Source organism: Heterodontus francisci, unplaced genomic scaffold (assembly GCF_036365525.1).
Source record: "Heterodontus francisci isolate sHetFra1 unplaced genomic scaffold, sHetFra1.hap1 HAP1_SCAFFOLD_102, whole genome shotgun sequence".
Taxonomy (NCBI): domain Eukaryota; kingdom Metazoa; phylum Chordata; class Chondrichthyes; order Heterodontiformes; family Heterodontidae; genus Heterodontus; species Heterodontus francisci.
The window spans coordinates 1,840,439-1,865,990 of record NW_027140380.1 but is presented as its reverse complement, the minus strand read 5'-3'; the positions used below and the strand labels follow the sequence as shown (position 1 = coordinate 1,865,990).

General features: G+C 44.6%; 3 protein-coding genes across 3 annotated transcripts; 1 reads left to right on the top strand and 2 right to left on the bottom strand.

Annotated features, from left to right (window-relative positions):
* Nucleotides 1-282: 282 nt before the first annotated feature.
* On the top strand, nucleotides 283-657 carry LOC137359419 (histone H2B-like). The gene has a single exon (XM_068025400.1). The coding sequence runs from the start codon at nucleotides 283-285 to the stop codon at nucleotides 655-657; it is 375 nt and encodes a 124-aa protein (XP_067881501.1).
* A 20,041-nt stretch (nucleotides 658-20,698) lies between these two features.
* On the bottom strand, nucleotides 20,699-21,088 carry LOC137359421 (histone H2A-like). The gene has a single exon (XM_068025401.1). The coding sequence runs from the start codon at nucleotides 21,086-21,088 to the stop codon at nucleotides 20,699-20,701; it is 390 nt and encodes a 129-aa protein (XP_067881502.1).
* An 876-nt stretch (nucleotides 21,089-21,964) lies between these two features.
* On the bottom strand, nucleotides 21,965-22,342 carry LOC137359406 (histone H2B 1/2-like). The gene has a single exon (XM_068025386.1). The coding sequence runs from the start codon at nucleotides 22,340-22,342 to the stop codon at nucleotides 21,965-21,967; it is 378 nt and encodes a 125-aa protein (XP_067881487.1).
* Between the last annotated feature and the right edge of the window lie 3,210 nt (nucleotides 22,343-25,552).

Genomic DNA, 25,552 nt, shown 5'->3' with positions numbered 1-25,552 from the left:
TTTTCCAATAGAAACTGCGACTGGAGAGAGTCTTTGGGAAATGGAATTCCTGAATGGAGTGAAAGAGTTAGTGATTGGTTTGTAGATGTTAAATCTGATTGGATGGCTGAAGAGACCAATTGTAGTATTACAATATAAAACCGTTGTGACATCATTGCCAATCGCCCAATCACAATCTTAACTTTCTCCCATCCCTCATTTGCATAGAGCTGTGGGATTGTCTATTTAATCCGCACTCGGAAGGGGTTTGGTTTATTTCTGTGTCTGAAATTGAATCTGAAAATGCCTGAAGAGAAGAAAACAGCTGCTAAGAAGGGCGCCAAGAAAGCCTTAAATAAACCGTCAGCAAAGGGCGGCAAGAAGCGGAGAAAGTCGAGGAAGGAGAGTTACTCCATCTACATCTACAAAGTGATGAAGCAGGTTCACCCCGACACCGGCATCTCCTCCAAGGCCATGAGCATCATGAACTCGTTTGTGAACGATATTTTCGAGCGCATCGCGGGTGAGGCTTCCCGCCTGGCCCATTACAACAAGCGCAGCACCATCAGCTCCCGGGAGATCCAGACCGCCGTGCGCCTGCTGCTGCCCGGGGAGCTGGCCAAGCACGCCATGTCGGAAGGGACAAAGGCGGTGACCAAGTACACCAGCTCCAAGTAAAACTGCACAATGGACTGAAAAACATCCCAAACACAACGGCTCTTTTAAGAGCCACCCACAATCTCTGAAAAAGCTACATCATCTCAATGGTATCGATTTGGTTTTTTTTATGAAGAGTCTGGAACTTTCTAATTGCCTTTCTGATCTCTGTTTTAACCCCATGGATTCTGGGTGATTCACTTTCACTGTTGAGATCTTTGTGTCTCTACTTATTAATGCCGTGTAAATTAATTACTGATCACTGACCCCAAGTGCGCTTGGATCTCGGACGCGTTCATATTCGACCCCTTTCCTGTATCTCGTTAATAAAAGCTGACAGATCAGTTCTCAGTCACTTGTTTCCCTTGTTCAAGCTCGGCCTCAATAATTAATAAGTACATTATCTGGAAACCCCGCTGTTGTAGGAACCCTCAGTCTCACATTTCAACACCTGACAGTAAAAATCTTCTCTCCGCTTTTGTCTCCCACAAATAGGTTCAATCTAGAATCAGTGATGCGGTATCTTGACAAAGATTGATCTGAATTGTGTCAGCTTGCAGAATGCTGTGAATGAGACTTTCTGCCTCCCCTTACAGACTGTTTCAAAAAGGACTGAGAATAAACCCGAATAGATACCGGATTGTAAAAGTGTATCTGGAACTTGTGACAAAGTGTAGAATAATACAAGAGGAGAAAGATTTTACATTTTTTTGCTGTAAAATGAAATTGCCTGTTAATGCGATATTCTATATTGAAGCTGCTCCTTGTTTTACAGATATATTAGCGGGCTTTTCAAATTAAAAAAATCGGTTGGAGTCTGACAATTTAGCGCCGTTATTTTCCGCCGTTATTCAGCGTGGAATCTCCGGATTGGTGAATTAAGCAGCTCTGGGATTGGAAACATGAACCACATCATGAGATGCAGTAACAGAGTGACCAATCAGCAGCCTCCACCACTACCATCCCAGCCCAGAGGGACCAATGTCAGCGGATTTCAGCATTCTTTGTGAAAGTATTTGTGAGATTGTGGCCTGCGCAGACTGCCAAAGTCATTTGGCAGAATACCTCATCACCAGAACTTTCAAACAAGCACCAAGATGTAGCTTGGCAGGTGGTGAGAAGAGCCCTCCCCGTCAGATCCTTCCTGCATGCCCGAAGTCTCACCCCCTCCACACAATGCCCTCGAGGTGGCTGTGGTGGGGAAGAGATGGTTGCCCACCTCATCCTGGAATGTGTCTTTGCAAAGCAGGTCTGGAAAGAGATGCAATGGTTTTTGTCGAGGTTCATCCCAAGCAGCTCTGTAGCACAGGGGTCTGTGCTCTACGGGCTGTTCCCAGGGACGCACACCGAGATAAACATCAACTGCTGCTGGAAGACTATCAATTTGGTGAAAGACGCCCTTTGGTCTGCACAAAACTTGCTGGTCTTCCAGCGCAAAGAGTTGTCCAGGACCGAATGTTGCGGACTGGCACATTCCAAGGTCCAGGACTACGTGCTGAGGGACGCACTAAAGCTTGGGGCAGCCGCAGCAAAGGCTCAATGTGGAAAGATCACAGTGTAAGGTCCCCCCAGCAAAGTGAACGGAGGGGCTGGACCAATGGGAAACCCCTCAACTGTATCCAGAAAATATTTGGTTTGCTGTAAAATGTACATAGCATGTAAAATGAAATGGAAGGGTTGTGAGGCAACTCACTCCTGTTTTGAAAGAAACTAATCTCATTTGCACTCCTTGTATTTTTCGACTTTGTGCTTTTTGGAACTGTTTGGTAATCTATTTTTTTTTATAGTTTTTTATGAATAAAGTATACTTTGGAAATTTAAAAAAAGTGTCTGGAAGAGGGGCAGCCACTGCAAAGTCTCAATGAGGTATAAACACTGTGTAAGGTTCTCCCACCAAAGTGAACTGAGGCCCACCAAAGTGAACTGAGGGGCTGGACCCATGGGAAACCCCTCGGGCTGTATACACTGAATATGGGTTTGCTGTAAAATGGAAGGGTTGTGAGGAAACTCACTCCTGCATCAAAGAAAACTGATTTCCTTTGCACTTTTTGGGATGTCAACTTGGTGTTATTTTGAACTGTTTTGTACTGTATTTTTTTACAGATTTTTATGAATAAAGTATATTTTGGGGGAAAAGAGGAAGAAGAAAAGACCAGCGGGAAAGCTCGGGCCAGGGCCAAGGCCAAGTCTCACTCCTCCCGGGCTGGACTGCAGTTCCCGGTGGGCCGTGTTCACAGGCTCCTGAGAAAGGGCAACTATGCTGAGCGTGTGGGTGCCGGAGCCCCGGTCTATCTGGCTGCTGTGCTCGAGTATCTAACCACTGAAATCCTCGAGCTGGCCGGTAACGCGGCCCGGGACAACAAGAAGAGCCGCATCATCCCCAGACACCTGCAACTGGCCGTCCGCAACGACGAGGAGCTCAACAAGCTGCTGGGAAGGGAGGCCATCGCTCAGGGCGGTGTGCTGCCTAATATCCAGGCCGTGCTGCTACCCAAGAAAACCAGCACTCAGAGCTCCCAGAAAAAGTAAAGCGGCCAAAATGTCATCAAATAAACCAAAGACTCTGTTCAGAGCCACCCACAGTCTCTGTGAAAGGGTTGGTTACTGTCAGGAGGGAGTCAGAGATGGAGTTTTTGTAATGGTGCATTGACCAGTTTCACATCTGTCCAGGTGTGTTTTCCGTTCCCTCTCTGGATTTCGCTCTGCTCCTCTGCTCACACATCCCCCTGCACCCTTCCCCCCACCCCCAATTAAATGAAGAACTGAACTAAATGATGTCATTCAACAATTTAATAAATGCCGCCACCTTCAATTTCATAAATTTGGAGACCCTCCCGGTGCATTAATGATAAGTGGTTTGGTGCTGATGATTTAATTTAATAATGGAAGTATCTGGGTCAATTCTGGTCTGTTTTTCATTGAGACAGTTTGAATTCTTTTTTCTCTCTCCGGTGATCAATGAGAATCTGCTCCCGGAACAGAGCAAGTGCAGGAAGGAAGAGGCCATTCTCGGGCTGTATGTGGACAAGGAAAGGGAGACAGAACGGGAAGAATCTGCTATTGAAAATCATTGTTGTTTTCTGTCCTCAAACCTGTAATACACGTTCCTGGTTTGGCTTTAGTTTCACACTGTTTGTTGTTCTTGAACAGTGAATAGAGGAAATAGAGCCGGGCAGTAGGGATGTGGGCAGTTATGCGAACAACAACTATTGCTGTCACTCGGTGAGAAGTATCGAGGAAATATTTTAAACAGCGGCTGTCGATTTCGGTTGAATGGTTGGTCCAATGAGAAACAAGGAAATGGCAGAGACTTTGAACAAGTATTTTGACTCAGTCTTCATGGTAGAAAACACTAAAAGCATCCAAAGAATAGTATAAAATCAAGGGGAAAAGGAGGGAAGGAACTTGAAACGATCATTGTCGCTGGAAAAAATGTATGAGGAAAACTAATGGGACTAAAATCTGACAGATCCCCTAGACCTGATGGCCTGCATCCCAGAGTTTAAAAGAAATGGCTCCAGCCATAGTGGATGCGTTGGTTGTAATCTTCGTCAATTCACGAGATTCTGGAACAGTGCCAGTGGATATTAAAACCACAAATGTAAAACCCCTATTCAAAAAGCAGGTAATGATAGGCCTGCTAGCCTAATGTCTGTCATTGGGAAAATGCTGGAATCCATGATTAAGTAAGTGGTAGCAGAACATTCAGAAAATTAAAGTACAATCATGCAGAGTCAACATGGATTTATGAAAGGGAAACCATGTTTGACAAAATTATTAGAGTTCTTTGAGGATGTAACAAGCAGGGTATATGAAGGGGAACCAGTAGATGTAGTGTATTTGGATTTTAAAGGCGTTCGATAAAGTGCCATGTAAAAAGTTACAACACAAGATAAGAGCTCATGGTGTTCAGGTGTAATATGTTAGCACGGATAGAAGATTGGCTAACTAACAAGAAACAGAGAATTGGGTTAAATGGGTCATTTTTCAGGTTGGCAAACTAACTAGTGGGGTGCCACAGGGATTGGTGTTGGGGCCTCAACTACTTACAATCTATATTAATAACTTGGATGAAGGGATCGAGTGTATTGTAATCAAATTTGCTGGGGATACAAAGAAAGGTGGGAAAGCAAGTTGTGAGGAGGACACAATGAGTTTGCAAAGGGATAAAGACAGGTTAAGTGTGTGGACAGAAATTTGGCAATGAAGTATAATGTGGGAAAATGTGAGGTTATCCACTTTGGTATGACGTATAGAAAAGCAGAATATTATTTAATTCGAGAGAGAATGCAGAATACTGTGGTACAGAGGGATCTGGGTGTCCTCATATATGAATCACAATATGTAAGCATGAAAACACAGCAAGTAATTAGGAAGGCAAATGGAATGTTGGTGTTTATTGCAAGGGGGATGGGGTATAAATGTGCAGGTTGTTGGTTCGACCACACCTTGAGTGTTGCATGCAGTTTTGGTCTCCTTATTTAAGGAGAGATATATTTGCATTGGAGGTAGTTCAGGTAAGTACCACTAGGTTGATTTCTGGGATAAAGGTGTTGTGTTATGTGGAAAGGTTGACCTGGTTGTGGTGCACTCATTGGAGTTTAGAAGAATGAGAGTCAATCTTATTGAAATACATAAGATTCTGAGGGGGTTTGACAAGGTATTTGCTGAAATGATGTTTCCCCTCATGAGGGAATCGAGAACTATGGGGGAACAGTTTCAAAATAAGGAGTCTCTCATTTTAGATGGAGTTGAGGAGGAATTTCTTCTCACAAAGGGCTGCTATTCTTTGGAATTATCTACCCAAGAGGATGGTGGCGGTTAGTCATTGAATATATTCAAGGTTGAGTTAGATTGACTTTTGATCTACAAGGGAATAATTGGTTATAGGGGCAGGCAGGATAGTGGAGTTGAGGCCATGATTAGATCTGCCATGATCTTATTGAATGGTGGAACAGGCTCGAGTGGCAGAATAGCCTAATCCTGCTCTTAGTTATTATGTTCTTATGCTATAATGCCAGATGGAAATAAAAATCTGACAGAGACTGCAATCTGAAGACAACAGAAGGCAGGTCTCTCTCTCTCTCACACACACACATGCAGAGTCCCAGAGACCCATGGGAGTAGCTCAACCCTCAAGACAGAAGACCAGCGAAACAAGTTTGAAAGTGTGCACTGGTCCCCAACAAGAACTGCAAGCCATAACAGCAATCAAAGACTTTCCATCAAACCCAAAGCCAGCAACTGAACTCCAGCTATTGCTTCAAATCTTTTCCCCTTTTCCGTTTCTATTTGTGTGTCTGTTTATCACATATGCACGCTAGCGTGGTTGTGCTGCGTATCTTTATTCATTTTAACTGAATTAGATTTTTAAGGTTAATAAACTTACACTGTTCTTTTTTTAAATCTGAGAAAACATGCCAGGTTGATTTCTTTGCCATTAGAATTAGGGAGTAGTGAAGCTAAAACATGGTGTTTTAAAAAGTTAAACCCTGTTACAGGTAAGGAAGAGGCTGAGAGGGGGAGCCTTTCTCACCTGGTCGTAACAATGACTTTTCTAGCTTCTACCTCAATTGATCTTGAGTTACAGAGATATTTTTCTTTCTCCCTGTAGGCAAAAACTTGAAGGAACCTGAAGGAAGGTGGTGATTCCCCAGCACAAGGAAAAGTGCAGTCCACTCCTTCTAACACAGAGTAGGTACATTATCACACCCATAGCACAGAGACACAGACAGGCCATGAGTTCCACAGGCACAGAGAGCAGAAGTAGTCAGACTCGCACTGATCCCAAGTTCCAGAGACACATTTTCAATCCAGCAGACAATCAAACAATGCAGGAGTGGCAGAAGTTGTTTCCAATTCACCCCAACTCAGTACTGCTGAAAGGTAGGTCTATCAATCTCAGTTCAAAATCACACCCACCATCAGATTGAAAGGCACCGGATTAATCCCACAAAAGTGCAGCCTAAGCTACAAATTAAATATCAGGTAGAGCAGCTGATGGAAAGGTACAGAATGAATCCTTAGCATGTAGCCCAGACTGCATACTCAGTGACAGATTACAATGTAGTACAAACATCTCATACAGTATCAAAAATAAAGTTATAGTATTATGTCAATTAGTGCACACTGCACTACTCATTTCATACCAGTCCAATAATCTCTGTAAGAGCTGTAACGAAAGATAGAGTATCAATTCAATGATTCTAATTGTACTGAGCACACCATTTGTGAGTTTGAAATATATGCCATCATTCACAAATGTGTTCAGTTACAGACTAAATATTAGTCCAAAACAGATAGCAATGAGGAAAAACCTCTTTACTCAGAGCGTTGTTAAACATTTGGAATTCTGTACCCCAGAGGGCTGTGGAAGCTCAGTCATTGAGTATGTTTAAAGCAGAGAGTGACAGATTTCTAAATACAAATGACAAAAGGGGAAATGAGGATAGTGTGTGAAAAAGGCATTGAAGTGGATGATCAGCCATGATCATATTGAATGGCAGAGCATGCTCAATCGGCTGAATTTCCTGCTCCTATGATCCTATGTTCCTAAAATTCTCACACCACAACTCAATAAAACACACAGTTAAAATGTGATCCATATTTTGAAATACAAATGAGGCAAGCAAATCGTGACACATTATGGCATTAAACAAATAGTTCTCAATACCATCACTGAGATACATATTAAGTGCAGGTACAGAGGAATCCTCTACCAGAATTTCATAGATACACAATGTATCACATTTGCAGTAGCTGAGAGATACAAAATTAATCCCACTGTAACTGACTGTCTGAGAAACAGACACATAAAAAATGAATTGTAACACACATTCAGTACCAGAGACTGCCAAATGCAGAATGAACCCTGGATGTGCACATGCAGAGTGTACCAGAAATTGACTGATACTGAATGAGACCCAGACTCATATGCAGTACCAGAGACTAACAGCTGAAGAATAAAACCAACATTCACTTCCAGTACCAGAAAATGATATATGCATAACAGATATCACTCATGTACAGTAGCAGAGATTGACAAACAACAGAATGCAGTTTGACAGTCGGGAAGGTGCGAGAGCGAGCTTACAGCTGGGAAGTCAATTTCAGTGGAAGTTTAAAAGTTAATTCCCTTTTGTTTTCGGAGGACCAGGGGACTGCTGGGTAAGTAAAAACTATATATTTGGGTGGTTTATAATCTCTTTCTTTTAGTTTTGGTGACTGCAGCTTGACAGTAGCGAAGGTGCGAGAGCGAGCTTACAGCTGGGAAGTCAATTTCAGTGGGAGTTTAAAAGTTAATTCCCTTTTGTTTTCGGAGGACCAGGGGACTGCTGGGTAAGTAAAAACTATATATTTGGGTGGTTTATAATCTCTTTCTTTTAGTTTTGGTGACTGCAGCTTGACAGTAGCGAAGGTGCGAGAGCGAGCTTACAGGTGGGAAGTCAATTTCAGTGGGAGTTTAAAAGTTAATTCCCTTTTGTTTTCGGAGGGCCAGGGGACTGCTGGGTAAGTAAAAACTATATATTTGGGTGGTTTATAATCTCTTTCTTTTAGTTTTGGTGACTGCAGCTTGACAGTAGCGAAGGTGCGAGAGCGAGCTTACAGCTGGGAAGTCAATTTCAATGGGAGTTTAAAAGTTAATTCCCTTTTGTTTTCGGAGGACCAGGGGACTGCTGGGTAAGTAAAAACTATATATTTGGGTGGTTTATAATCTCTTTCTTTTAGTTTTGGTGACTGCAGCTTGACAGTAGCGAAGGTGCGAGAGCGAGCTTACAGCTGGGAAGTCAATTTCAGTGGGAGTTTAAAAGTTAATTCCCTTTTGTTTTCGGAGGGCCAGGGGACTGCTGGGTAAGTAAAAACCATATATTTGGGTGGTGGTTGTACCCGAGACACTACACGTGTAGTGTCTCCCACCCACCCTCCTCCTCTAACAAAAAAAAGGACTCTGTTGTGTTGATAAGGTAAGCTTTTTATTTAAGAAGTTCTGTCCGTTGGATTGCTAACCTAACAAGTTTTGACAGTGTTTTGGTTTTTCAGTAGATTTGTTGGGAATTTAGAATAGAGGGAATGGAAGTGAAGGCAGTTGTATGTTCCTCCTGCGGAATGTGGGAGGTCAGGGTCGACAAGAGTGTCCCTGCTGACTGCATCTGCGGGAAGTGCACCCAACTCCAGCTCCTCGAGAACCGCGTTAGGGAACAGGAGCTGGAGCTGGATGAACTTCGGATCATTCGGGAAGCGGAGGGGGTTATTGAGAGGAGTTATGGGGAGGTAGTCACACCTCAGGTAAAAGTAGGTAGATGGGTTACCGTCAGGGGAAGGAGAGGGAACCAGCAGGCAGTGCAGGGATCCCCTCTGGCCCTTTCCCTCAACAACAGGTATACCGTTTTGGATACTGTTGCGGGGGACGACTTACCAGGGGTAAGCAATGGGGTACAGGTATCTGGCACAGAGTCTGTCCCTGTTGCTCAGAAGGGAAGGGGAAGAGGAGCAGAGCTTTAGTCATTGGGGACTCCATAGTTAGGGGAACAGATAGGAGGTTCTGTGGGAACGAGAGAGACGCACGGTTGGTATGTTGCCTCCCAGGTGCCAGGGTTCGTGATGTCTCGGATCGTGTTTTTGGGATCCTTCAGGGGGAGGGGGAGCAGCCCCAAGTTGTGGTCCACATAGGCACCAACGACATAGGTAGGAAGAGAGATGGGGATTTAAGACAGAAATTCAGGGAGCTAGGGTGGAAGCTTAGGGCGAGAACAAACAGAGTTGTTATCTCTGGGTTGTTGCCCGTGCCACGTGATAGCGAAGCGAGGAATAGGGAGAGAGAGGAGTTGAACATGTGGCTGCAGGGATGGTGTAGGAGGGAGGGTTTTGGTTTCCTGGATAATTGGGGCTCTTTCTGGGTAGGTGGGACCTCTACAAACAGGATGGTCTTCACCTGAACCAGAGGGGTACCAATATCCTGGGGGGGGAGATTTGCTAGTGCTTTTTGGGGGGGTTTAACCTAATTCAGCAGGGGAATGGGAACCTAAAATGTAGTGCCAGTGTACAGAATGTGGAGTAGTGAGGTCAGGGATAAGGTTACAAGGACGCAAGAGGGCACTGGCAAGCAAGAACCTGGTTTAAAGTGTGTCTACTTCAACGCCAGGAGCATCCGGTACAAGGTGGGTGAGCTTGCAGCATGGGTTGGTACCTGGGATCTCGATGTAGTGGCCATTTCGGAGACATGGGGAGAGCAGGGGCAGGAATGGATGTTGCAGTTTCCGGGATTTAGATGTTTCAGTAAGAACAGAGAAGAGGGTAAAAGAGGGGGGGGGAGGGTGTGGCATTGTTAATCAAGGAGAGTATTACAGCGACAGAAAGGACGTTTGAGGACTCGTCTTTTGAGGTAGTATGGGCCGAGGTTAGAAACAGGAGAGGTGAGGTCACCCTGTTGGGAGTCTTTTATAGACCGCCAAATAGTTCCAGAGATGTAGAGGAAAGGATAGCGAAGATGATTCTCGACAGGGGCGAGAGTAACAGGGTAGTTGTTATGGGGGACTTTAACTTTCCAAATATCGACTGGAAATACTATAGTTCGAGTACTTTAGATGGGTCTGTTTTTGTCCAGTGTGTGCAGGAGGGTTTTCTGACACAGTATGTAGACAGACCAACCAGGATGCCACATTGGATTTGGTACTGGGTAATGAACCCGGCCAGGTGTTAGATTTAGATGTTGGTGAGCACTTTGGTGATAGTGATCACAATTCGGTTAGGTTTATCTTAGCGATGGGCAGGGACAGGTATATACTGCAGGGCAAAAATTATAGCTGGGGGAAAGGAAATTATGATGCGATTAGGCAAGATTTAGGATGTGTAGGATGGGGAAGGAAACTGCAGGGGATGGGAACAATCGAAATGTGGAGCTTATTCAAGGAGCAGCTACTGCGTGTCCTTGATAAGTATGTACCTGTGAGGCAGGGAGGAAGTTGTCGAGCGAGGGAGCCGTGGTTTACTAAAGAAGTTGAAGCGCATGTCAAGAGGAAGAAGAAGGCTTATGTTAGGATGAGACGTGAAGGCTCAGTTAGGGCGCTTGAGAGTTACAAGCTAGCTAGGAAGGATCGAAAGGGAGAGCTAAGAAGAGCAAGGAGAGGACACGAGAAGTCATTGGCGGATAGGATCAGGGAAAACCCTTAGGCTTTCTATAGGTATATCAGGAATAAAAGAATGACGAGAGTTAGATTAGTGCCAATCAAGGATAGTAGTGGGAAGTTGTGTGTGGAATCAGAGGAGGTAGGGGAAGTGTTAAATGAATATTTTGCGTCAGTATTTACAGTAGAGACAGAAAATGTTGTCGAGGAGAATACTGAGAATCAGGCTACTAGACTAGATGGGATTGAGGTTCACAAGGAGGAGGTATTATCAATTTTGGAGAGTGTGAAAATAGATAAGTCCCCTGGGCCAGATGGGATTTATCCGAGGATTCACTGGGAAGCTAGGGAGGAGATTGCAGAGCCTTTGTCCTTGATCTTTATCGTCATTGTCGACAGGAATAGTGCCGGAAGACTGGAGAATAGCAAATGTTGTCCCCTTGTTCAAGAAGGGGAGTCGAGACAGCTCTGGTAATTATAGACCTGTGAGCCTTACTTCGGTTGTGGGTAAAATGTTGGAAAAGGTTATAAGAGACAGGATTTATAATCATCTTGAAAACAATAAGTTCATTAGCGATAGTCAGCACGGTTTTGTGAAGGGTAGGTCGTGCCTCACAAACCTTATTGAGTTTTTCGACAAGGTGACCAAACAGGTGGATGAGGGTAAAGCAGTGGATGTGGTGTATATGGATTTCAGTAAGGCGTTTGATAAGTTTCCCCAAGGTAGGCTATTGCAGAAAATACGGATGTATGGGGTTGAAGGTGATTTAGAGCTTTGGATCAGAAATTGGCCAGCTGAAAGAAGACAGAGGGTGGTGTTTGATGGCAAATGTTCATCCTGGAATTTAGTTACTAGTGGTGTACCGCAAGGATCTGTTTTGGGGCCACTGCTGTTTGTCATTTTTATAAATGACCTGGAAGAGGGTGTAGAAGGGTGGGTTAGTAAATTTGTGGATGACACGAAGGTCGGTGGAGTTGTGGATAGTGCCGAAGGATGTTGTAGGGTTCAGAGGGACATAGATAGGCTGCAGAGCTGGGCTGAGAGATGGAAAATGGAGTTTAATGCGGAGAAGTGTGAGGTGATTCACTTTGGAAGGAGTAACAGGAATGCAGAGTACTGCGCTAATGGGAAGATTCTTGGTAGTGTAGATGAACAGAGAGATCTTGGTGTCCAGGTACATAAATCCCTGAAGGTTGCTTCCCAGGTTAATAGGGCTGTTAAGAAGGCATATGGTGTGTTAGCTTTTATTAGTAGGGGGATCGAGTTTCGGAGCCACGAGGTCATGCTGCAGCTGTACAAAACTCTGGTGAGACCGCACCTGGAGTATTGCATGCATTTCTGGTCACCGCATTATAGGAAGGATGTGGAAGCTATGGAAAGGGTGCAGAGGAGATTTACTAGGATGTTGCCTGGTATGGAGGGAAGGTCTTACGAGGAAAGGCTGAGGGACTTGAGGTTGTTTTCGTTGGAGAGAAGGAGGAGGAGAGGTGACTTAATAGTGACATATAAGATAATCAGAGGGTAGGATAGGGTGGATAGTGAGAGTTTTTTTCCTCGGATGGTGATGGCAAACACGAGATGACATAGCTTTAAGTTGAGGAGTGATAGATATAGGACAGATGTCAGAGGTAGTTTCTTTACTCAGAGTAGTAGGGGCGTGGAATGCCCTGCCAGCAACAGTAGTGGACTCGCCAACTTTAAGGGCATTTAAGTGGTCATTGGATAGACATATGGATGAAAATGGAATAGTGTAGGTCAGATGGTTTCACAGGTCAGCGCAACATCGAGGGCCGAAGGGCCTGTACTGCGCTGTAATGTTCTAATTCTAATTCTGAGAATGAATCCCACAATCTCATTCAGTGCCAGATACTGACAGGTACAGAATTAATCCCACCCGTACACACTGTACTAGGCACTGAAAGACATAGGAAGCATTGCACATTCACATACAAGAGCAAACATTGACAGATATTGTAGGAGTCACATGCTCACAGTCAGTACCAGATACTGTTGAAAAGAGAATTAATCCCACACTTGCATTCATTGCAAGAGACTGACAGTTACATAAAGGTTTTCCCACACTCACATAGAGTAACAGAGACTGACATGCAGAACTTGATCCACACCCATATATAGTACCAAAACCTGAAAGATATTGAGTCAATACCACAATCAGATACAGTGTCAAAGACTGACAGGCATATTATAGAGTTCACTTCCATAGAATACCAGTTATTTACATGTGCAGAATGCATCTTGTTTCACATTCAGTCTGGATACTGACAGATACACAATGAATCACTACAATCATACTCAATACCAAGTTCAGACAAACACCATATATATCCCCCAATTATTCACAGTATCATAGACTGACAGACACAGAGTGAATCACAAAATCAATTAACTTCAGAGACCAGCAGATAGAGAATTAATCTCACTGTCACGGAAAGAACCAGAGAGTGACAGATATACAATGAGACCCAAGCTCACATAAAGTGACACACATAATTAAAACCACGCACATACATAGTACCTTAGATTGACACATTGAGAATGAATCAAACACATTCTGACAATAAGATTGATGCATACACAATGAAGCTCACACTCACATTTAGTTCCAGACATTGACAGATACAGAATGATATCCACATTCAGCCACAGTAGCAGATAGATACAGAAGCTGCCCCACATTCCCATACAACACTCATGAATGACATACAGAATGAATCAAACAATCACATTTAGTTCCATAGACTGACACTCAAATAATCTCACACTCAGACACAGTACCACAGAGATATATTTAGAATTAAATTCACTGTCATATAATGTACCAGAAAGTGTGGCAAAATTAATCTCATACAGTACAAAGGATGGATGGAATTTGTCCCACACTCAATGTAATAGGTTTTAAGTAAGTGAAGTGGGGTTGTCGGAGGGATGGGGGTGGAGGTGGGGAAGAGAACAACATGGAAGGTATGTGTTAGGGCAGAGGGCAGGAGAGATTAACTGACAAATAGGTCATGCGGTAAAGGGAGAGTGCTAAGGGTGCAGTGAAAGGCAAAACATTAGTATAGAGAGAGTGTTAATGACAGAATAATGAACAGTTCTGTCCAAAAGCACAAACTTGAAAAATCAAGATTAAGGCAGACACATGGTGACAAAAAATGATAAAATAAAATAAAATAATCTAAAAGAGCCAGTCATGCTCTGAAATTATTGTACTCAATGTTCAGTCCGGAAGGCTGTTGAGTGTCTAATCAGAAAATGAGGTTCTGTTCCTGGAGCTTGCTTCACTGGAACACTGCAGCAGGCCGAGGACAGAAATGTGGGCATGAGAGCAGGGTGGTGAACTGAAATGGCAAGCAACCGGAAGCTTGGGTTTATGCTTGCGGACTGAGCAGAGATGTTCCGCAAAGCAGTCACCCAATCTATGTTTGATCTCCCCAATGTAAAGGTGGCTGCATTGTGAGCAGCGAATACAATGTATTAAATTGAAAGAAGTACAAGTAAATCACTGTTTCACCTGGAAGGAGTGTTTGGGGCCTTGGATGGTGAAGAGAGGGGAGGTAAAAGGACAGGATCTATGCCTCCTGCAATTACATGCAAAGTTGTCATGGGAAGGGGACAAGGTGTCAGGGGTAATGCAGGAGTGGACAAGGGTGTCACGGAGGGAACAGTCCTTTGGATTGCTGACAGGGGAGGGGAAGATGGGTTTGGTAATGGCATCACGCTGGAGGTGGCAGAAATGGTGGATAATGATCCTTTGGATGTGCAGGCAGGTCGGGTGGAACTTGATTGCAGTTCTGGAAGGGAGGAGAAGGGATGAGGGTACAAGTGCAGGAAATTTGTCAGACACGGTTGAGGGCCCTGTCAACCACAGCTGGGGGGAAATCCTCGGTTGAGGAAAAATGAAAACACATCAGAAGTGCTGTTGTCGAAGGTTGCATCATCAGAAATGATGTGCCTGAGATGGAAAAACTGTCCACAGATGCCACCAGACCCGCTGAGTATTTCCAGCACTTTCTGTTTTCATTTCAGATTTCCAGCATCTGCAGTATTTTGCTTTTGTTACTGTCCTGTCTTATTGTGCTGCTCAATAAAGTAGTTGGAAAACCAAGTTACAGTCAGGCTGAAAGGGGATTTGAATCCAGGATTGATCTGTTCATTAAAGAGGGACTTCGACCAACTAAGTCAAAGGGTCAAAATACAGTGTTTGAGTTTTTTGAGCTACAGATTAGTGCAGATCTTTCTAGCTGTGCTGAACATTGATTTCCATCTCCGGGTTCTTTCTGAATCTGTGAGTTTGCAGTTCTTTGCGAGTGAGTGGGAGACATGGAGATATGTTTAGACGATTTCCTGGCAAATCATTTGCAACTCCATATTTTTCTGAAATTTGTACGAACACATTAATGACATACGTCACGCCGTGAAATTTCTCCACAAAACACTGAAAGGTGACATTGATAATTGTGAGGGGGTTTTTTCACTTATTCAGACAGACATTTGGAAGGAGTGATCAGAACGTGATTCACACATGACGTGATGACGTAATGGCGTGAAGAAACACTTCCTTAAACTGGCCATATTTGGTATCCATTTTTTCTGCTCGACCCACCTGAATATTATAGAGAAAATGGCAACAAGGGGAAGATAAAGTCTGTAAATATAGGCAGAAAACAGCAGCAGGGACTGCAGTAAACAAGATCAGCCAGTTCCTGGTGACTTAGTTGCTCGGATAGTGAAGAATTTAGATGGGTTGTGGACAGCCTGAGCCTCAGACTGTCTCCTGAGTTGAATAGGATACCGCACGGTCTTCGTGCTCATTGAGGAAATTTGGCTGTACTCATGGGATACAGCTGAAAGATGGCAACGAATGAGAGGGTTTGAGCAACATTCTGTTCCTATATTGAAAGAATGGGCATGTTCTTAGAGTTAAGAATATTTTGGGACTGGAAGGTGAGGCGGTCAAGACTCAGAATAAGGCTATTCCTGAGCAAAAGAAAACAATTTTGCTTGTGGAAATTGGCCTGGAAGTGTATGACATGCTAACAAAGCTTCCTGCTCTGAACAAAGCAACATATGTGCCAGTCAAAACAAAATCACCAAGTTGGAGGAACATTTCAATCCTAAGCCACTAGAGATAGCAGAATGCTACAAATTTGGAACCAGAAATCAGAAAAGTAGTGAAGCAGTTGGTGAGTATATTGTGGCAGTGAAGAATTTTTATTACGTTGCAACTTTGGCACATTCTTCGACCGGGCATTATGAGACATATTTGTGTGTGGATTTGTGAACAAAAGAATCCAATCGAATTAACTAAACACACAAAATCTTACATTTGAGATCGTGTGTAAGATTGCTGTTTCCATGGAGATGGCATCAAAGAATGTTAGGGAATTTTATCCCATGCTGGTAACTAGTACAGGCTTCTGTCCACTGTTAAAGTGCTTCAGCCAAATCTAAAGTGGACAGACATAGCCAGAAGAGTGCCAATGATGGCAGTTTAGTGTCGTTATCACCATCAGGGCAACCACACAGCCCAATCAGGTCAGTACAGAAATGCAAAATGTTTTAATTGTCAAGCAGAGGCCAAAGAAGGAAAGGGAACTAATTCCAGTGGTAATGGAAAACAGTGATGTTATAAGGGTGGAGTTCACAATCTTGAAGTGAATCCAGAGTGCCTAACCAAAGAGGAGCAAGGGCTGTACAGCATTTATGCCACTAGCAATCACTCAAATGATGGAGACTTTTGTATAATGTTGTTGGTAAATAAACAGTACATTGCTACGACCATGGATTGCTCCATCATGAGTAGAGAAATGTATGGGAGCAAAGTCAGTGATGTCCGTCAAACTGAGAGCACCAGTCAATTGAAAACCTACTCTGGTGAGGTGTGAGAAATGTGTGGGCAAATGGAGTGCAATATCCAACATAAGGGCAGGCCCCTCAAGTTACCCATTGTTTAAAAAATTAGGTCAGTGGAAGTAGGCATCACTGGCAAGGCCAGCATTTATTGCCCATTCCTAATTGCCCTTGACAACTGAATTGCTTGCTAGGCCATTTCAGAGGACAGGTGAGAGTAAACCAAATTGTTGTGGGCCAGCATCACATACAGGCCAGACCATGTAAGCACAGCAGATTGCCTTCTGTGAAGGGTATGAGTGAACCAGATGGTTTTTAATGAAAATCAATTATAGTTGCATGGCACCACTGCTCAGATTTTATATTATTCATTAATGAATTGAATCTGAATTCCACCAGCTGCCATGGTGGGATTTAAACTCATATCCCCAGGGCATTAGTCTGAGTCGTGAGATTATTAGTTCAGTGACATTGCTGCTATGCCAGCCTCTCCCCTACAAGGTAGTGAGATATGTCAACAAACCAATAATAATGGGGAAAGACTGGCTTTGAAAGCTGAAGCTAGACTGGAAGCATGTTTTTTCAAGTTGAAACAACCAAGGAGCTTGATCAGGCATTGAATTGTTACAGGAACACTTTCGAGGACAGCTGTGAAGGCATAATCAGTGTGAAAGCTCACATCTGAATCAGGCCTGATACCAAACCAGTATATTGCAAAGTTTGGCTGCTTCCTTATGCTTCCAAAACCCAGGTTGAAGAGGAGCAAAAGAATCTGGAGAGATATGGTGTGCTGGTGAAAACTGATCACTGTGATTGGGCAAACCCAATTGTCATTGTGCCCAAGTCAGACAAAACCATCAGTCTATGTGGGGACGACAATGTCACAATGAACCAGGCAGTGGATTATGAGAAGTATCCACTACTGATCTCGAGATTTGTATGCGGATTTAGCAGGATCCAAGCTATTCACAAAGTTGGATTTATTCCATGCTTATGCACAGCTCAATGTGAATCAAGTGAATCTGCAGTATCTCACAATAAACACACACATGGCGTTATACTCCTACATAAAGCTGCCGTACGGTGTGAAGCCTTCTCCAAACTTCTTCCAAGTTACAATGGGTAAGATTTTACAAGGAGTGCTACATTGCTTGTGCAATCAGGATGATGTGTTGATCATGACTGCAACAAATGAAGAGAATTTTCAAGTGTTGGATGAAGTGTTGCAAAGGCTCAATGATCACAATGTGTCAGTTGAAAAAGAACAAGTGTGCCTTTGTACAATCTGAGGTGGTGCACCTTGGCCTGATAATCAATGAAAAGTACTACAGCCAGTGAAAGAGAAGATAGAGGCTATGGTCAAAGCCCCTAAGACAAAAAGATGTGTCTGAGCTTAGATCTTTTCTACGCATGGTCCAATACTACTTGCAATTTCTGCCTGAGCATGCAATGGTGTTAGCTCCACTACATGAGTTGTTGAAGAAAGATGTGAAATGGAAATGGTCTAAAGCACAACAAGATGCTTATGATGCATGTAAGAGAAGCTTGACCAGTGACACACTACACATTCATTACCACACAAATGGTGAACTGAAGCTAGCTTCAAAATATGGAGTTGGAGCAGCAATCAGTCATGTTGTGGATCATGGTCAGGAGAAGCCCAGAGCATTTGTGTCACGTACCCTGACCAAGAGTGACTGGAACTACACACAGATAGGAAAGGAAGTGTTTGGAATCATCTTTGGAAACAAAAAGTTTCACCAGATTTTGTTGGGTGGAAACTTTACGCTAGTAACAGATCATAAACCACTAATAGCTATTCTGGGACCAAAGTCTACAAAACTGACAATGGCAGTATCAAGGATGCTGCAGTGGGCTGTACTTCTCTCACTGTTTGACTGTAACATTGAATATCGGAGTTCAAAGGAGAATGCTATCGCTGACGCACTGTCACATTTACTGCATGAAGATTTAGATGTAGACTGTGAAGGTGCAATCTTCATAATAGAAATTGTGGCCATGGCTGAGTCGACCAGTCGGCAGGTTCACTGTGAGCCGATAACACTGCCGGGTAAAGGCCGCTTTCCAACTCCAATCTTAACACAGGAGATTCCCCAAACAGCTGTAATAAGGTGTTTGTAAACTGCTGGAAGCGGATGTGTGTGGAAATGGTGATGTTACTGAGGAGGTTTCTTAGTATCGAATGGATTGTGTTTCGGTGGGAACATTACTGAGTGTTAATTGTAGCGGGACCATATTTAAAAGCTCCGGCTTTCTGGAAGGCTTTGACTACGAATGCCGAGTCTGGAAGGGTTTGTGTGGAGAGCTGGGTTTCGGTTCTACTGTTAATAAAGGGTTTGAAATTGGCAGCCCGGAGGAAACTGGAGGTGGATCTGAAAGATGAGGGGCCGTTCTCTCTCTGTCTGTCACTCTGGGTGTCTCCTCCCTCTCGCTCTCTGTTTAATCCTCACTCAGTCTCCTCCACTCCCTGCTCTCACTCTGCCTTTCTCAGCCAGGTCCAGGGGGTCTGTATACAAAGGATCCTGAAGGATTCTGTTACTCATGTACTGCAGTGATCTGAGTGAAGAATCATCATGTCTGGCAGAGGTAAAGGAGGCAAAGGACTGGGCAAAGGCGGAGCAAAGCGGCACCGCAAAGTGCTTCGTGATAATATCCAGGGCATCACCAAACCAGCAATCCGCCGCCTGGCTCGCAGTGGCGGGGTCAAGCGAATCTCGGGTTTGATCTGTGAGGAGACTCGCGGGGTGTTGAAGGTTTTCCTGGAGAATGTGATCAGGGATGCGGTCACATACACTGAGCACGCCAAGCGCAAGACGGTCACTGCCATGGATGTGGTGTACGCTCTGGAACGGCAGGGCCGCACTCTCTACGGATTCGGCGGTTGAACAACTTGACCCTTTCCAGCAAACGCACAACAAAGGCTCTTCGAAGAGCCACCCACCACCTCACAGAGAAAGCAGTGACCTGGAAATGGGAGCTGGGATAGGCTGTTCAGAACAGTTCAATCAATCTGCTGTGTTCGGGATACAAAACTGGAATCCCCGAGTTTGATATTTCAGTTGTAGCAAGGATGTGCAGTGGATTTGATTTTGTAAACGTGCTGTGTAAACAGTGCCCGAGACTCTCCAGTTAGTTATTTCCCCAGTCGACACATGCCCTCAGTGAAAAGCCACATCACTCCTCGAGAATCACTCATTGTTTTCATAGAATTTCAAAATGATTTCGATACAATGAGAGAATCCGGGAGTTTTGCAGCAGCCGTTGAATCGGTCACTGGAACCAGACCCACTTGTGATGTTATTTCCCCCGAGACGGTGTTTCCTGCACTGAAACTGACAGGGTTTGTGAAACTGATCAGTTTCAGCTCAATCATTCAGGGACCTGAAATTCCCGCAGTTTGAGCCCGAACCCACTTCTGATTGGTCACCCTCTTCCCATTCGTATGTCTTAACCAATCACAGAGCTTCGAATTGGAAAATGCAGCAAATCATTGGCTTAAATTGTCGACCTGACAAAGTTTGAATTCGAAAAAGCCGCCAATTTCAGTATCGGAAAGAAGCGATTACTGGAAAATCTATCCAAAGCTGATCGTTATATATATATATATATATATATATACATGTATGACCATTAAAAAACATTTATATTCCGCTTTTATCAGCAAATTCCTGGCACCATTTTAAAGCTGTTCGTAAAATAGCGCCAGGAAATTGTGCTGATAAAAGCGGAATAAAAAACAAGATTTTGGATGGTTATGTCCATATTTTACGAACAGCTTTAATCTGTAATATTATTGGTTACTCATCTGTAACTGCCGGCAAAATGTAACGGGACAAATAACTCAAATTCGGTGTGGAAGTAATACATTGGACAGGGTTTCGAGGGACAGTGAGAAGTCACTGAAATAGTTGCTTGAACATTGTAAATAAATCTGATTCGGTCCTGTTACTGACATTCTGGAATCAGACAGTAATCAGCCCTTTCACAGAGACTGTCGGTGGCTCTGAAAAGAGCCTTTGGTTTATTCGATGATATTTTGGCCGCTTTACTTTTTCTGGGAGCTCTGAGCGCTGGTTTTCTTGGGCAACAGCACGGCCTGGATATTAGGCAGAACCCCGCCCTGAGCGCTGGTCACCCCTCCCAGCAGCATGTTGAGCTCCTCGTCGTTGCGGACGGCCAGCTGCAGGTGTCTGGGGATGATGCGGGTCTTCTTGTTGTCCCGGGCCGCGTTACCGGCGAGTTCGAGGATTTCAGCGGTCAGATACTCGAGCACAGCAGCCAGATAGACCGGGGCTCCGGCACCCACACGCTCAGCATAGTTGCCCTTTCTCAGGAGCCTGTGAACACGGCCCACCGGGAACTGCAGTCCAGCCCGGGAGGAGCGAGACTTGGCCTTGGCCCGAGCTTTGCCGCCGGTCTTTCCTCTTCCAGACATTTTCACAAATTCTTTCACGAAGAATGGATATTTTCCACTGCATTTACTGTACTTACAGACTGAAAACTCTCCTCATTGGTCGGTACTTAATTCACCTTATTTGCCTATATTCATCACCAATCAGGTCACTGACAACAGAAGAGGGCGGGATTTACCCACCACAACCTCAGAAACAGAATTTGTCAATTTCAAAAAGCCCGCCAATTTCATTTTCGGAAAGGAGCGGATTAAAATAAATGTCATCCTTCGTCAAAGATTTAAAATCCCTTCTCTTTATTTTGTTTTATTCAACTCCATTCGTCACCAATCAGAGACGCGGGTTTTAAATGTTGTTTAAATTGTGGATCTTCCCACAATCGCTTTCAAACTGTCCCGGGAGGTACTAAATCCCTGTTCACAGCATTTCCCTGAAGAGAAACGTTCAGTTTATCTTCAATCAGAGCCCAGTGTCCTTCTCTGAAAAGAGGGAGCCGGATCGAATCCTCAAACTGCCCTTAATCTGCTCTATAATGATCCCATTCCGGGCTGTTACACTGCGGAGAGTTACTGTTAATAAAATGATGAATCAGTTCACATTTCAGGAATAGAGTGAAGGAACGGAGGTCTGACTCTTCCCGCTGAAAGCAGCTGTTAAAGCGGTCATTCAGGGGCTGTGCAAAAAAAATAACAGCTTTAAGCAAAAAAGGAAAGGCGAATGAGCGCATTATGGGTTCATGGGACAGAAGACACAAACACAGTAGTGGGATCGTTATTATATTATACATTATCTTAAAGTGATTTAATAGAGATGTTCGGATGCAGCTTTTTCAGAGAGATTGTGGGTGGCTCTTAAAAGAGCCGTTGTGTTTGGGATGTTTTTCAGTCCATTGTGCTGTTTTACTTGGAGCTGGTGTACTTGGTCACCGCCTTTGTCCCTTCCGACACGGCGTGCTTGGCCAGCTCCCCGGGCAGCAGCAGGCGCACGGCGGTCTGGATCTCCCGGGAGCTGATGGTGCTGCGCTTGTTGTAATGGGCCAGGCGGGAAGCCTCACCCGCGATGCGCTCGAAAATATCGTTCACAAACGAGTTCATGATGCTCATGGCCTTGGAGGAGATGCCGGTGTCGGGGTGAACCTGCTTCATCACTTTGTAGATGTAGATGGAGTAACTCTCCTTCCTCGACTTTCTCCGCTTCTTGCCGCCCTTTGCTGACGGTTTATTTAAGGTTTTCTTGGCGCCCTTCTTAGGAGCTGCTTTCTTCTTCTCTTCAACCATCTTCAGTCTCAATTTCAGACACAGAAATAAACCAAACCCCTTCCGAGTGCGGATTAAATAGACAATCACACAGCTCTATGCTAATGAGGGATGGGGGAAAATAAAGATTGTGATTGGCTGACTGGCAGTGATGTCACAAAGGTTTCATATTGTAATTCTCTAATTGGTTTCTTTCGCCATCCAATCAGATTAAACATTTGCAACCAATCACAAACACCCTTCCTGCAATCAGGAAGTATATTTCCCAAAGACTGTCTCCAACCCCAGTTTCTGTTGAAAGAGCCGCTTCTTATGTAAAGCTCCCTGGAAATGTCCTGGCTGTTGTTGGGAAGACACATATTGGCTGATTCTGTGTCCTTGTGTCTCTGCTATTGCATGTGAGCGTGCAATTAATTTCATTTCTTTTTTCTCTGATCCTGTGTTTGAGCGTGTTGTGTAATTCGGTAGCTCTCAGTCTCTGGTGCAGTCGGGATTCATTCTGTATATTACAGACTCTGGTACTGTGAGTGTGACATCCATTCTGTATCTGTCAGTCTCTGGTACTGTGTTTGAGTGTGAGGAGATGAGGTGGAATGTTGCAGGGAGGAAGATGGAAAAGAGCGTTGGTGCGATGACACAGCCTTGCTTGAGCCCAGTTTGCATTGGGATTAGGTCAGTGGTAGGTCCGTTGCCAATGATTACATGTCATGCAGTCGGCAGACGATGGTGCCGAATTTCTCCGGGCAGCCAAATTTGAAGAAGATGTTCCATAATCCCTCCCAGTTTGGAGAGATGAAGGCCTTTGTCAGGTCAGAGAAGGCCATGTAGAAAGGTTGCTGCTGCTCCCTACATTTTTCTTGGGAATGTCTTGCTGTGAAGATTATGTTCACTGTGCCTCTTGATTGACAGAATCCACATTGTGATTCCAGTAGGAGCTCTTCAGCCATGGGGAGGAGGCGGTTGACAAGGACTCTTGTGATGACCTTCCCTGTGACGGACAGCAGGGCTGCCCCTCTGTAGTTACTGCAGTCGGGTTTGTCACCTTTTTTGAAGATGGTCACATTTACGGCATCTCGGAAATCCCTGACATGCTCTCTTCCTTCCACATGAGAGACGTGAGATGATGTATTTGTGTCAAGAGTGCTTCTCTGCTGTATTTTCGAATTTTGGTGGGAATTCCATCTATGCCGGTGGCCTTATTTTTTTTTTAGCTGTCAATCTCTGTCAGTCTGGGATTGTGCTGACGTCATGGTGGGTAGCATGCTGTGGAATGTAGTCAAGGGCACTCACATCAAAGACGGCATCGCAATTGAGGAGATATTCAAAGTGCTCCTTCCAATGAGTGCTGACTGCCTCTCTGTCCTTGATCAGTGTCACTCCATTCTTTGCTCTCAGTGGGGTAGGTCCTTTGATACTTGGGCCGTGAATGATCTTGACAGTGCCGAAGAAGCCACATGTGTCGTGGCTTTCAGCAAGTTTTTGTAGTTCCAGCGTTCTTTCAGCCCACCAGCTGTTGTGTCAGTCGATCTACTCTATAGTACGAGTTGGAAACTATTGAACTGACTTTGCCTCCAGTCCAGAAGCAAGGCCATTCCAACATCTGTCATCTAGCTGCAATACGCTGACAACGCCTGCGGGTGCGCACACCCAGTGACCAAGCTTCAAACCCTGATCGATGCATTCATTGAGGCATATGAAAGAATTGGCCTTAAGCTAAATGTCTGGAAGACAAAGGTCCTCTGCCAGCCTGCTCCCCGACACTGCCCCTCTATATCAAGATCCATGGCGAACCACTGGACGATGTGATCACTGCTCATCCCTAGCGAGCATTGTCTCATCAAGGGCAGCCATCGACAATAGGGCAGCACAGTGGCGCAGTGGTTAGCACTGCAGCCTCACAGCTTCAGCGACCCGGGTTCATAGAAACATAGAAAAATACAGCACAGAACAGGCCCTTCGGCCCACGATGTTGTGCCGATCCTTTGTCCTCTGTCAAGGACAATTTAATCTATACCCCATCATTCTCCTTTATCCATATACCTATCTAAAAGCCGTTTGAAAGTCCCTAAAGTTTCTGACTCAACAACTTCCCCAGGCAAGGCATTCCATGCCCCGACCACTCTCTGGGTAAAGAACCTTCCCCTGACATCCCCCTTATATCTCCCACCCTTCACCTTAAATTTATGACCCCTTGTAACGCTTTGCTCCACCCGGGGAAAAAGTTTCTGACTGTCTACCCTATCTATTCCCCTGATCATCTTATAAACCTCTATCATGTCACCCCTCATCCTTCTCCGTTCTAATGAGAAGAGGCCTAGAATGTTCAGCCTTTCCTCGTAAGACTTATTCTCCATTCCAGGCAACATCCTGGTAAATCTCCTCTGCACCCTCTCCAAGGCTTCCACATCCTTCCTAAAATGAGGCGACCAGAACTGCACACAGTACTCCAAATGAGGCCTTACCAAGGTCCTGTACAGCTGCATCATCACCTCACGGCTCTTAAATTCAATCCCTCTGCTAATGAACGCTAACACCCCATATGCCTTCTTCACAGCCCTATCCACTTGAGTTGCAACCTTCAACGATCTATGCACATAGACCCCAAGGTCTCTCTGCTCCTCCACATGCCCAAGAACCCTACCGTTAACCCAGTATTTTGCATTCGTGTTTGTCCTTCCAAAATGGACGACCTCACACTTTTCAGGGTTAAACTCCATCTGCCACTTTTCAGCCCAGCACTGCAACCTATCCAAGTCCCTTTGCAGACGACAATAGCCCTCCTCGGTATCCACAACTCCACCAACCTTTGTATCATCTGCAAATTTACTGACCCACCCTTCGACTTCCTCATCTAAGTCGTTAATAAAAATCACAAACAGGAGAGGACCCAGAACTGATCCCTGTGGCACGCCACTGGTAACTGGGCTCCAGGCTGAGTATTTACCATCTAAGACCACTCTCTGCCTTCTATCAGTTAGCCAATTCTTAATCCAACTGGCCACATTCCCCACTATCCCATGCCTCCTGACTTTCTCCATAAGTCTACCATGGGGGACCTTATCAAATGCCTTACTAAAATCCATGTACACCACATCCACTGGTTTACCCTCATCCACTTGCTTGGTCACCTGCTCAAAGAATTCAATCAGGCTTGTGAGGCAAGACCTACCCCTCACAAAACCGTGCTGACTGTCCCGAATCAAGCAGTGTCTTTCCAGATGCTCAGAAATC

Bases quoted from the DNA above. Each gene is read 5' to 3' on its own strand.
- LOC137359421 (XM_068025401.1), bottom strand. From the start codon at position 21,088: ATGTCTGGAAGAGGAAAGACCGGCGGCAAAGCTCGGGCCAAGGCCAAG.
- LOC137359419 (XM_068025400.1), top strand. From the start codon at position 283: ATGCCTGAAGAGAAGAAAACAGCTGCTAAGAAGGGCGCCAAGAAAGCC.
- LOC137359406 (XM_068025386.1), bottom strand. From the start codon at position 22,342: ATGGTTGAAGAGAAGAAGAAAGCAGCTCCTAAGAAGGGCGCCAAGAAA.